This window comes from Pongo pygmaeus, chromosome 9 (assembly GCF_028885625.2).
Source record: "Pongo pygmaeus isolate AG05252 chromosome 9, NHGRI_mPonPyg2-v2.0_pri, whole genome shotgun sequence".
In the NCBI taxonomy this organism is placed as follows: domain Eukaryota; kingdom Metazoa; phylum Chordata; class Mammalia; order Primates; family Hominidae; genus Pongo; species Pongo pygmaeus.
Genome location: NC_072382.2, coordinates 5856542 through 5868603, shown reverse-complemented (window position 1 = coordinate 5868603; position 12062 = coordinate 5856542). Strand labels below are relative to the sequence as shown.

Below are 12062 nucleotides of genomic sequence, written 5' to 3'. Positions count from 1 at the left end.
CTCCAAGGATGATTTGTAGGACTTCAATATTTAAAGGGGAAAGAGGCCAGGTGCGGTGGCGGAGGTTGCTGAGTGAGCTGAGATCGCGCCACTGCACTCTAGCCTGGGCAACGAAGCAAGACTCTGTCTTAAAAAAAAAAAAATGGGAGAAAGGGTGGATATTGGGAAAGAGGGAGAAATTTTAAAAATAAGTGGAGAGATAAGAGACAAAGGTTGCATTCTTTTGAGTCTTTGATCAGCCTTTCACTGAAATACACAATTTACAGGTTGCGGGGGTAGAGGAATAGTCACTTAATGCCTTAGTCTGGCTCGGTGAATCTGCACTTTTACAGCAGAGGAAGCAATCAGGTGAGCAGAAGGATGACTTAGAGTTCCATCCTTTGTTCGGAACCTGTGAAGATCAGTTGTCAATTTACATTGTCAGGGTAAAATTCAACAAAACTGTTTTAGGGTAAAGATCTTGGGGGCCCACAAAAAATTTCCTAGTGGGCAAATTGTGAGGGAGGTATGTAGCTTTTTAAATCTTTGTAGTTGTTTTATTAAAGAAGAAAAGGCGAGGCAGTTTACCCAACGCAGTTCCCAGCTTGACTTTTCCCTTTGGCTTAGGTCCTCAGATTTATCTTCCTTTCACAGTTATGATGGTAAATTTTATGTCATATTTATTTTAAACCCTCACCCCTCCCCAAAACGGGGAAAAACCAAAGAGATGTAGCAGAAGGGTAAGTCACAGAGATTGGAAGCATCTTGCAGTATCCTTTTTTTTTTTTTTTTGAGATGGAGTCTCGCTCTGTCACCAGGCTGGAGTGCAGTGGCGCAATCTGGGCTCACTGCAACTTCAAGCTCAGCTCACTGCAACTTCCGCCTCCCGGGTTCAAACGATTCCCCTGCCTCAGCCTCCGAGTAGCTGGGACTACAGACACATGCCACCACGTCTGGCTAATTTTTTGTATTTCAGTAGAGACAAGGCTTCACCATGTTGGCCAGGATGGTCTTGATCTCCTGACCTCATGATCCACCTACCTCTGCCTCCCAAAGGGATGGGATTACAGGCATCTTGCTGCATCTTGAAGCGTCTTCAGTGTGCTCCTGCTTGCTGGCTCTGATGATGGAGATGTTCAAGCCATCGTGGGAATGCAGTGGCCTCTAGGAGTGAGAATGACACCAGCCAACATCCAGCAAGAAGACGTGGACTTCAGTCCTAGGCCCATGGAGACAATTCTGTTAACACCCTGGATGAGCCTGGAAGTGAGCTTTCCCCGGAGTCTGCAGGTAAGAGTCCACGGCAGCTGACATTTTGACTTTAGCCTCGTGAGGCCCTGAGACAGGAGGTTTCCTGCCCCTCAGGACTGAAAGATAATGAATGGGAGTTATTTTATATTTTAAGATTGTGGTAATTTGTCACTGTAGCAATAGAAAATGAATACAAGGTCTTTATGCATTAATGTTGAAAACACTTTTGATATATGTTGTAAATATTTTTTAAGCGTGTCATATGTTTTTAAACTTTTCCCTTAATGATATTGAATCCTCCTAATTTCACCATCAGAGGGTAAACTCCAGTTCCATTCTGGGGGGAGTCCTTTGCAGTCACCCCAGGTACTCAATACTCATATGCATCAGAATCACCCTGAATGCTTGTTAAAACACAGATTCCTGGGTCCTCCCCGCAGAGTTGCTAATTCAGTAGGTTTAGAAGGGCCCAAGAATTTGCATTTCTAAAACGTTTCCAGGTGATGCTAAAGCTCCTGGCCGGAAAGACCATCCTTTGAGAATGTATTTCCTCCCCAGCCCTCGGCCCTTAAGCCCCAGAACGCTGCCCCGCCCTGGGTGGAAGGAAGCTGAGCTCCACCCAGAGGGGCGGGGCCCTTTAGCTCCGCCCCACTCAGGAGACCGCCCCCCCTTTCTCATTGGCTGGGAGTGCAGGGATCCCCGGCGTCACAGGGCCGCCGCTCCCCAGCCAGAACGCCAGGGGCGGGGTCTCTGCGCCTGCGCAGTGGAGCTGGGCGCCCTCCGGGCTTGAGCTTCTGAGAGTCGGGTCCGGCGCGCGGGCTACCGGATGGCGGAACCGCAGGCGGAGTCGGAGCCCCTACTGGGCCGGGCCCGCGGCGGTGGCGGCGACTGCCCGGCGGGGCTGACCACTTGCCGTAGCATCCAAGTCGGCCCTGGTGAGCCGCCCGGACCTGGGAAGGGGACTGGCCCGGGAGACCAGGGTCGCGCGTGGGGGTCCCGCTGTCCGAGCACCCCGCGTTCTGCCGGGCTCGCCCCCACCAGGTTCGAGTCCGAGCGGGGCCCGGGCCGCGCCGGGTGCCAGGGGAGCCGGTGTTCTGAGGGCGAGTGGGCTGTGTCCTGCGGACCCGGACCGGGGTCAGGGCAGAACTGGGGTCGCTTCCGTGTCGCGTCCTGATCCCGACCAGCCGGGCGGAGAGGCCCTCTCCCAGCCTTGGGCAGCCCCGAGGGAATCGGCCCCTTGCGGCAGGCATCTTCCGTGTGCCCGGGCGGGCACAGACCCCATGCTTCCCCAGGGTCGCCTGATTGACTCAGAGAAGGCAAGCACTTTGATTTTTCCCGTTTCTTCTGGGAAAAGCAGAGGCTCACAGAGAGGCGTTACCCCACCCAAGGTCACACAGGCAGTAAGTGGCCGAGGTGGGATTCGAACCAGCTGGGACCTAAGAGTCCTTTCTTTGTAGGGTACCTTTACCTTTCCCACTTCCCGTGGGGCTGGGGCGGGTCCCCTAGACGGGGGAGGCTTCCTCCCCTTGCTGTCTGCCAGCCCAGAGTCCCCTCCCCACTCCCTCCTGCCCTTCCTGTTTTTTGTCCTAGTCTGAAGATTGCTGAATCCCCCCCGAGGGTGGGGTGCGTCCACCCCTCGCTGACACCAGGGGAATTAGGTTCTGGATTAGAGGTGGGAGGACCTTAGCTTCACTTTACAGATGAGAAAACTGAGGCCCAGAAAGGCCCTGAGACCTGCCCAAGGTCACAGCCCTCTGTTCTGGTGTGGCTGCTGCTCGAACCACTCTGAGAATTCACACCTGGCTGCTTCCCTCTCTGGCCTCTGTTTCCTTCTTCTCTGTCTGGAAGGAACTGGGTTGGAATCCTGGTGCCCACCCACTGGTCTGTGGCATGTGCCCATCCATGGAGTAATGAGGGGCCAAGGAGGAGACCCTGACAAGAGATGAAAAACCAGAGGCCAAGGTGGCCACCCTGTCTGCTCACCTCAGAAGCTGCCTCCAGGAAGTTCTTCAGGTGCTTCCTGGGACCAGTCAGGAACGAGATCTTCAGGGAGCAGCTCTGGCAGGCCCCTTGATGAGACGCCCAGCATATGGCACCGTTCAGGGAACACGGACTTTGTGTATAGGGGACTGGGCGTCTTTCTGGGGCTGCCCTGGCTGTGTGACCTTGGAAGGTTGCTTAACCTTTCTGTTTCTTTTTTGAGATGGAGTATCACTCTGTCACCGAGGCTGGAGTGCAGTGGCGTGATCTCGGCTCACTGCAACCTCCACCTGCTGGGTTGAAGCGATTCTCCTGCCTCAGCCTCCCAAGTAGCTGAGACTGCAGGCGCACGCCATCACACTTGGCTAATTTTTGTATTTTTAGTAGAGATGGGGTTTCACTGTGTTGACCAGGCTGGTCTCAAACCCCTGACCTCAGGTGATCTGCCTGCCTCAGCCTCCCAAGGTGGTGGGATTACAGGCATGAGCCACTGTGCCTGGCCATGCTTCACCTTTTCGAATCTCAGTAAAAGGGAGACAATACTAGGGACTGCCTGGCGGGCATTGTGAGGATTCAGAGAGAATCCAGAGTTTGTCCTCAGCACAGGGCCCGGCAGGCTGGTGTGGGGGCCAGTGGCGGTCCTGGGTAAGCACTGTGATCATTGCAGGTCCTCCCTGGCAGGTGAGACCCGCTCTGCTGGGCAGTGTGGCTGACGAGAGGAGGCTCTCAGGGAGCGCTCTTTGTCCCTATGCTGTGGCCTCAGCCAGGGCTTCTGAGAACGTGGACAGGACGCTCTGTGTTCTGAATCCCCTTGGCCAGGGTCCCCGGCAAGACTGGCAGACTGTGGAGCCGTGGAGACTCCGAAAAGCTCATTCAGTCTCTGTGCTGAGGCCTGTGCCGGGCTTTGAAATGAAGGCCCTGTGCTCTGGTTTGCAAGTCCTGTGGTTGGTCTCTTGCCAACGGGTTGTGGGGTGGCTGCTGCTGTGGGTGCCCCAAGGACCCCAGCGGACCCTGCTGTTGGGTCGTTTTGGCTTGGCCCCACCTGGTGGGGCCGGGGTCAAAGGTTGAGAACAGTTGTTTTCTCTTGTTTCTGGGTCAGAAAATCACACTCTTACTGGTTATCAAACAAGTCAGAGGACAAGGGATTGCGATGCTATAGAGGCTTTCAGAATAACTGAATGCTTATGAAGGGCTCACTTAGCAAAGTACTCTGGCTATAGTAAGTCATTCAGTCTGTACTTAGCTCCTGTTGGGTGGGGGTCCATGAGGACCTGGAGCACCGAGAGGTTAAGGGACTTGCCCAGGGTCACACAGGATGCTGGTCAGGACCCTACACAGGTTGTGCAGCCTGGAGCCTGGAGCAATAGGGGAGCGGGAGCTCAGACCTGGATGTTGCGGGTCAGAGGCTTGGATTAGGAAGCCGTGTCGAGGCCTGGTGTGCGGGATGCAGCATCTCAGCCCCTGCTGTCCTCTGTGCCCTGCAGAACCCTTCAGCCCCAGTGGGGTGATGGTGTGTGGACAGGTGATTGTCCTCCAGGGTGATGAGCTCAGGGCGGGGCAGCTCTGTGTGGACAGGTGATTGTCCCCCAGGGTGATGAGCTCAGGGTGGGGCGAGCTGCCCCAAGGGAGTCCCTGGACCCACAAATTGGGGGATGGTGCTCCTGGCAGAAGCAGCAGCCTGAGTAAAGGGTTGGAGGCTTTGGAGAGCATGGCCTTGGCAGAGCCAAGTTCAGAATGAGTGGCACGGAGGGTTGAAAGGCAGGAGAGAGGCGGGCCGGCAAATGTGGGAACCTGCAGTGCCAGGCCAGGGTGGAGTGTGGGCCTGGAATAGTGGGGGCCCAGGGGAAGCTGTGATGTGCTTCTGAGTGTTTGGAATAAGATCCTCGGGCTGTTGCAAGGTGAAACGGAGGATGGCCAGACCCAGAATTTTACAAACCAGCAACCAAAAAGCCAGGCGAAAGGGAACCACGAGTGCTGGATGGTTCCAGGGATGCCCACCACTGTTGGCCCGGGATGGCTGGCCTGGGTGGGTGTGAGTACTTTCCATGGTCCTGGGGTTGGAGTGAGCCCTGGAACTCGGCCGCTTGTCTGTTGTCTAAGAAGCTTGTATCACTAGATCTCTCCCGGTAGAGATTCTGTCTTCTCCCAGGGAATCTGGTAAGGTGGGGCCTCTCAGATCACCGGCCCCCCAGGCTCCCCTTGGGGCTGTTCATTTATTCATGGGATAAATCAGCTTTGAGTCCTGTGTGCTTGAGTTCTGGGCTCTGCAGATACAGCAGGGAACAAAACAGTGTGGCTTCTGTTTACAGCGATCCCAGGATGTGCTCAGGGGACATAAACAGTAGCCACTTTCAGAGCTTCCCTGGGGTGACATTCGGGTGTCCTAGGGGTGGGTCTCGTGGCTGTGCATGTGGGCACCAAAGCCTCAGGGAGGGAAGGCTCTTGCGCCCGGCAGTGCAGCAGGGCCGGGCAGAGCGAGGGTGGGGTCCAGTCTCCTGCCTCTGTCTGGGGCCCCCCACACCTCTAATCCGTCCAGGGCCCAGCTGCCTCTACCTCCTGTCTCCAAGCAGGAGCCCCGAGGACAGGGGCAGCTGCCTCCCTAAGGATGGCCAGCGGCGTGGGCGGGTCATGGCCTGGAGCTCTGCCCGGGGACCAGCACCTCCCGAGGCCTCTGCTGCTGCCTCCCGTGTCACCCCATTGTCTTAGTGCAGCTGTGGGCCCCAAGGGGCCAGGTGTAAAAGCCGAGTCTCAGCTGAAAAAGCAGCTGCTTCACCCTCTCCCCGTGCTGGGAAGTGTCAGCCTCTCCGGGTTCCTCAGTTGTTTCGGGTTGAGCTTTCCTTCCCTCTTGGCCTGCTGGGGAGCAGCTCTGCAGCGAGGCCTGCGATGTGGGTGGGTGGCCCAGGCCCCCCGCAGTGGCTCAGTGGTTGACCAGGTGCGCCCGCTGGCTGCTCCGTGGCAGGCGAGGGGCTTGTGAGCAGGCCAGGGTGCTGGGTCCTGGCTTCTGTGCCGCCTGACTTTTCCTGAAGGCCCCTCCTAGTCAGGAGCCACTGCTGCTTTTGCCCAGGCCTGCCGGGAGGCTCCACCCTGCTTGTGCTGTTGGTAAAGGCGGGCGGCCACCGTTCACCACGGAAGGCACCGGCAGAGGCTGGGGGACTCGCGCGTTGCCACAGCTCTGACCCTGGGAGTGATTTGGGTGGGCTTGCCTGGGCCCACGGACCGGGACAGTGAGGGGGCGGGACCTTGGTAGCTCTCCTGAAGCCTCACGGCGGTGCCTTCGGGTTCTAGATGCCAGTTCTCCCTGTCGGTGTTGAATCCGAGGTCTGGTTTGATGGGGGTGGGTGGGACACTGGGTGCAGTGTCCTGGCTCATGAAGGCTGTGCAGGAGCCAGGTAGGGCTGAGCGGAAGAGGGGTGACAGCAGCCCCGTGTACCGAGCATGCTTGGGGAGCGTGGCAGGGGGCTCTTGCGCTCCTGCGTCGCACCTCACAGTACCCTCTGGGGAGCCGATTGGGTGGCTGTAAATAGCCCCACTTGACAGAGGAGGAGCCAGCCACAGCCTTCCTGCCAGCATGTGGAGGAGCCGGGCCCTGAACCCCGAGGCTGGTGCCAGCGCCCTGCAGGACGCGCTCTTTTCACGGGCTTGCTGGGTGTGTGCGCTGCATGTGGAGGTGCCGTGCCCTGGGCCTGGCCTCTGCGTGTGATGCCGAGGCACTTACCTGGTTTGGTCCCTGCCCCGGGCAGGTACGCGCAGCCCCACTGCCGGGTGGAGTCATCTCTTTACAAACGGCCTTGGGAAGAACCGCAGCCGGCATGTTTCCTTGATCACGGGTGTCCTGGAGGGTGAGGCCATGTCATCCTGCTCAGTCACCTGATGTGTCCCCTCTGCCTGCAGGTGCCGCGGCCAGGTGGGACCTCTGCATTGATCAGGCTGTGGTCTTCATCGAAGATGCTATTCAGGTCGGTGGCACCTGCTCCCTGTGGCCGGGCCTGGGGGGTGGCCGCCCTCCGATTGGCTCACCCCTCCAGGGGCGACTGACTGGGTCCAAGGCCTCCGTTGCTGGACTGTAGGTTAAGAGAACTGAGGGTGGAGCCTCTGGGCACGGCTCTCCGTCAGTCCCCGGAGGACTTGTCTTCTGCATCCTGGACGCATTTGCTGCTTTGATGCACCGTGTTCTGAGGCCTGTCGTGGACCATCCCATTCTAGGTCCTGGGTGGGTGGGGGCATCCTGGAGGATGACACGGCTGCACGGGGCGTGGGAGGGTCAGCCTTGCACAGAGAAGAGAGAGCCTCGCAGGCAGACACGGGCACAGCTGTGCCCTCAGCAAGTGTTCCCTGAGCGTTTGCTCACGCACCCACCCACCCTGGGTGTGTGGCCTGCGAGGTCTTGTGTGTTGGGCAAACCTCGTGGTTTGTGATGGTGTGGGCCTGCTGGGTCAGGGCCAGCCACGTCCACACGCTGAAGCGTCCCCTGTGATCCACAGCCTGAGACTTGGGCCTGTCTCGTGTGTGGTGTGGGGCTCGGGTCACGGCCCACCCTGCGTGCACCCCTGTCATGCCTTGTGTGACTTTTCGCTTCTAGTACCGCTCCATCAACCACCGGGTGGATGCCAGCTCGATGTGGCTTTACCGACGGTATTACTCGAACGTGTGCCAACGGTGAGAACGCACCCATGTGGAACTCAGGGTTCCTGCCGGCTTGCATGGCGGGGGAGGCTGGCCCCCACCTGGGGATCACCTGGTCTCAGGGTCCAGGCAGGCTCCCCACTACATAGATAGGGCGGTTACCATCATCCTCTCCGGAAAGGAGATGGCCTGTGATGGAAGGCTCCTTCTACAACAAGGGTTCCTTTCTGGAATGCTGTAGTCAGCCCTTGGCAATGGAGCTTTGAGCAGATTCGTGATCTCCCCAGTCACGAGTGTCCACGCTCAGGCAGCGCCAGCTCCCGCGCTTCGGACTGGGGAAGCTCCTGATCAGCCTCTGGGCCCTGAGGGCTGCTGGCTCCTGTGTTTTCATGTTTCTGTCCCCTTTCCAGGACTTTGAGCTTCACCATCTTCTTGATCCTGTTTTTGGCTTTTATCGAGACCCCATCCTCGCTCACCAGCACGGCGGACGTGCGCTACCGCGCTGCCTCCTGGGAGCCGCCCTGTGGCCTGACCGAGAGTGTCGAGGTGCTCTGCCTGCTGGTCTTTGCGGCTGACCTCTCTGTGAAGGTGAGGCGGGCGCCAGGCCCTCTACATGCTGCCCCGGCCTCCCAGCGCCTGGCCGCTGCTCTCCTGGTTTATTGCTGATTCTCTGGAGCGAGCTGCCTTTTCCCCAGACTTTGTACTTTGTACTTTCACCCGGTGAGCAAGGCATACTTTCTTGGACAAGCAAGTGCCTGAGGCAGAGGTGGTGTCAGCTCTCCTCCTTCTCCACCATGCAAACTGAGGCCAGTGTGCAGTCAGCTCTCCTCCCTCTCCACCATGCAAACCCAGTGTGCCATCAGTTCTCCTCCCTCTCCACCATGCGAACTGGGGCCAGTGTGCCATCGGGGGTGGCGCAGGCTGGCAGGGCCTCTGGGAACAGTCCAGGATCTGCAGTGCTGCTGTGAGGACAGGTCCCAAGTGAATAAGTGAGGCCCAGGTGGTCCCTCCTCAAGGCTCATCCTGCCACCCCCAAAGAGAAGAGGAGAGGAGGTGGGCGTGGGGCAGAAAGGGGTTTCTTATGCACACAGCAGCTGCTGCATGTTTGACTCTGGGTTCTGCCTGTGACGCAGGTCCTCCCAGAAGCTGGAGGTGGGCCTTTGGTGCTCACCTAAGCTTCTGAGCCTCGTCAGAGCCTTAGTGCCTTTCCAGGGAGGTGCAGGCTACGTGTTCTATTTTTGTCAAACAGTGATTCCAGTGCTGCGGTCTCAGGGGCCCCCACATCCACGCCCATGGTGTTAGATCGGGCCCTGGCTGCAGCTGTCCTCAGCGCCAGCCCTGCCGCTCCTTGGCTGGGCCTTGGGCTCACGTGGCTTCCTGGTCGCGTGGGGCCTCTGCCCGGCACTGCCCTGTAGTCCCTTGTGGGCAGGGCGGGCTGTGTGCTGACCGAGGGTTGTGGCTGGATGCTGTGTGTGTGATTGCAGGCCCCGGGCAGTTTCTCATTTCTTCCTTTGTAGCTTATCATGTGGTTAGCAGGTCTGGGGGTTTTTCAACTGGAACTGAAACTGGCAAGAGGTTGTCATTAGCGTTTTTTGAATGGTTGGTGTGTTTGAGAAGTGTCAAAAGGTGAGAGAGGGTACATCAGCAAGCTGTGACCTCTGGGGGCTGTCTTTTATTTTATTTTATTTTATTTATTTATTTATTTTGAGACACAGTCTCGCTCTGTTGCCCAGGCTGGAGTGCAGTGGCGCAATCTTGGCTCACTGCAACCTCCGCCTCCTGGGTTTAGGCGATTCTCCTGCCTCAGCCTCTCCAGCAGTTGGGAATACAGGCGCGTGCCACCACGCCTGGCTAATTTTTTGTATTTTTAGTAGAGACAGGTTTCACTGTGTTAGCCAGGATGGTCTCGATCTCCTGACCTCCCAAAGTGCTGGGATTACAGGTGTGAGCCACTGTGTCCGGCTGTCTTTTATTTATTTATTTATTTTTGAGACAGAGTCTTGCTCTGTCACCCAGGCTAGGGTGCTGTGGCATGATCTCAGCTCACTGCAGCCTTCGCCTCCTGGGTTCAAGTGATTCTCCTGCCTCAGCCTCCCAAGTAGCTGGGATTACAGGTGCATGCCACCATGCCCGGCTAATTTTTCTATTTTTGGTGGAGACAGGGTTTCACCATGTTGGCCAGGCTGGTCTCAAACTCCTGACCTTGAATGATCTGCCTGCCTCGGCCTCCCAAAGTGCTGGGATTACAGGCATGAGCCACCGCCCTCTGGGGACTTTCTTGATGATGGGAAATGGCAGTTAGGTAAGGGAAGAACAGACCAGACCTCACTTCCCAAACTGCCTTGCTGTGGCGGCGGAGACCTGCCCACTGAGCCGGTACTCTTCTAGCCTTTTCCAGAGTGCATTCTGTGTCTTCTCAGCCTGCACAAGGTGGTTGGTTAGATAGGCAGAACAGGCAGGAGCCTCCGGTTACTGATGAGGACCCCAGGCCAGAGAGCTTCGATGCTGCCTGAGACTGCACAGCGAGTCCCTAGCAGGCTTGGGCGGGAGCTCGGGCCTCCTGACTGCTGCTCTGCGTCCCGTGGGGACCACACTGTTGTGGAGGCGCACCCTGCTCTGGTCGCCTGGTCCTTGCCCTGCGCACCGTCATTGTCTGGCTGCAGGGCCAGCATGTGGGGCTGCTTGCTACTCACCCACCCGTCTCTCTTGCAGGGTTACCTGTTTGGGTGGGCCCATTTCCAGAAAAACCTTTGGCTGCTGGGCTACCTCGTGGTGCTGGTGGTGTCTCTGGTGGACTGGACCGTGTCCCTGAGTCTTGTGTGTCATGAGGTAGGTGGTGAGGCGGCCCTGAGACAGGCGGAGAGCTCTGGGGGTGGTGTGGGTGCAAGGCCCACGGGGGTGCTGGGATGGAGCCCTGAGCCCGCCAGCCGTCCTGCCCACCCGCCCAGCACTGCCCACCTCCCGTGGCACTTCCTTCACTTGTTGGCTGGGGAGCCTTGTTCCTGTCTCGCAGATGAAGACACGGAGGCCTGGATGGGCACAGGGTTGCTCCTGGCTCGCCCTGTTGGTGAGGGCGGATCTGGGAGTGAGCTCCAGGACTTCTGCCTCCCGGCTCTCCGCTCTCTAGCTGAAGGCCTCAGCCGTCCAGCCCCGGATGAGAGCGCCACACCAGGGCCTCACCATGCCCTGTAGTCAACAAGCCTCTGTGAGGCCTGACAGTGAGAAAGCCCTCTCACCCGGCCACGCTCAGCCCTTTCCACCGCAGCACCTCGGTTTCCCCTCAGAGCATCCAGAAGCACCCCCTGGGCTTTGGGAGAATAGAACTGGGAGAGGTGGGTGCGGAGTCAGCAGAATCCATTGGGGTCTGTCAGGAAGCAGAGCACCGCAGGTGCCTCGTGGAGAGAATGAACAGAGGGCCTAAACAGGCTCTGAGAAAGCAACAGTGAAAGGAGCCCAGAACCCAGAACCGCCGGGAGCAGCCCCACCCCTGGGCAGGGGACGGGGGAGAGATGGGGGTTGTTAGTACCTGGAGGCCCAGGGGAGGGGTCCATAGAGCTAGGACCTTGCCCTCTGTCCTCTGGGAGGGGGTGCTGTCCGGTGGGCGCTGGTGCTTCCCAGAAGCTTAGTGAGGTTGGTCCCAGCTGTGCTGATGGGGAGGCTGGAAGCTCCAGGTACAGCTGATAGGAGCAGCCTAGTGAGTGCATCTCCTGTCCCCGCCTGCCCCAGGGCCCTGCTGGCAGGACCTGGTGGGGAGTAGCCGCTAAGGAGAGCTGGAACAGGCGGCATCGCGGCCCACAGCACGGCAGAGCGGAAGGGTGGCTGGAGGGCAGCCCCGTTGTGCTGCTGCGGGGCCTCCGTGGCCGCCTCCTTCCTGTCTCCCAGACTCGGCAGCTTCCTGCAGCCTCTTCCCTGCAAAGGGAGAGCCTGTCGCGTGACTGCCCCAGCAAGGGGAGCGAGGACGGCCCTCCCACCGCCATTTCTGAGTTACGGTTGTGGCAGCTGTATCATGTTCTGTAACTTACAGGCTAAATTGTAAGCCACACCAAGAATCCTTATATGAAATTAGGATGGGGAAGGAGACAGGAAAAAGAGACACAGGTCTACGTTACAAGCAAGGAAAAAAACGAATAAAGGCCTGGTTTTATACCTGGCCGTGGGCCCTGCCTGGATCTCTTCTGCCACCTGCTCCGCGCTCCCTTTGCCTCCGCCAGCTCCCCAGCTGGCCCAGG

At 58.2% G+C, this 12062-nt stretch overlaps 1 protein-coding gene across 8 annotated transcripts in view; it reads left to right on the top strand.

Moving 5' to 3' along the window:
- Window positions 1–1959: 1959 nt before the first annotated feature.
- The window catches only part of TPCN2 (two pore segment channel 2), a 42479-nt gene continuing 32376 nt past the window's right edge, over window positions 1960–12062 (top strand). For 4 of the 8 annotated variants that reach the window (XM_054438814.2, XM_063670765.1, XM_063670766.1 and 1 more), the window contains exons 1-5: window positions 2008–2165; window positions 7102–7166; window positions 7790–7866; window positions 8244–8421; window positions 10546–10662. In XM_054438814.2, coding sequence (XP_054294789.1) covers window positions 2057–2165; window positions 7102–7166; window positions 7790–7866; window positions 8244–8421; window positions 10546–10662 — 546 coding nt within the window. In that variant the 5' untranslated portion in view covers window positions 2008–2056. Of the gene's footprint in view, window positions 2166–7101; window positions 7167–7789; window positions 7867–8243; window positions 8422–10545; window positions 10663–12062 lie in introns of all 8 variants that reach the window. The other 4 variants (XM_054438817.2, XM_054438815.2, XM_054438816.2 and 1 more) reach the window with 3 other exon arrangements.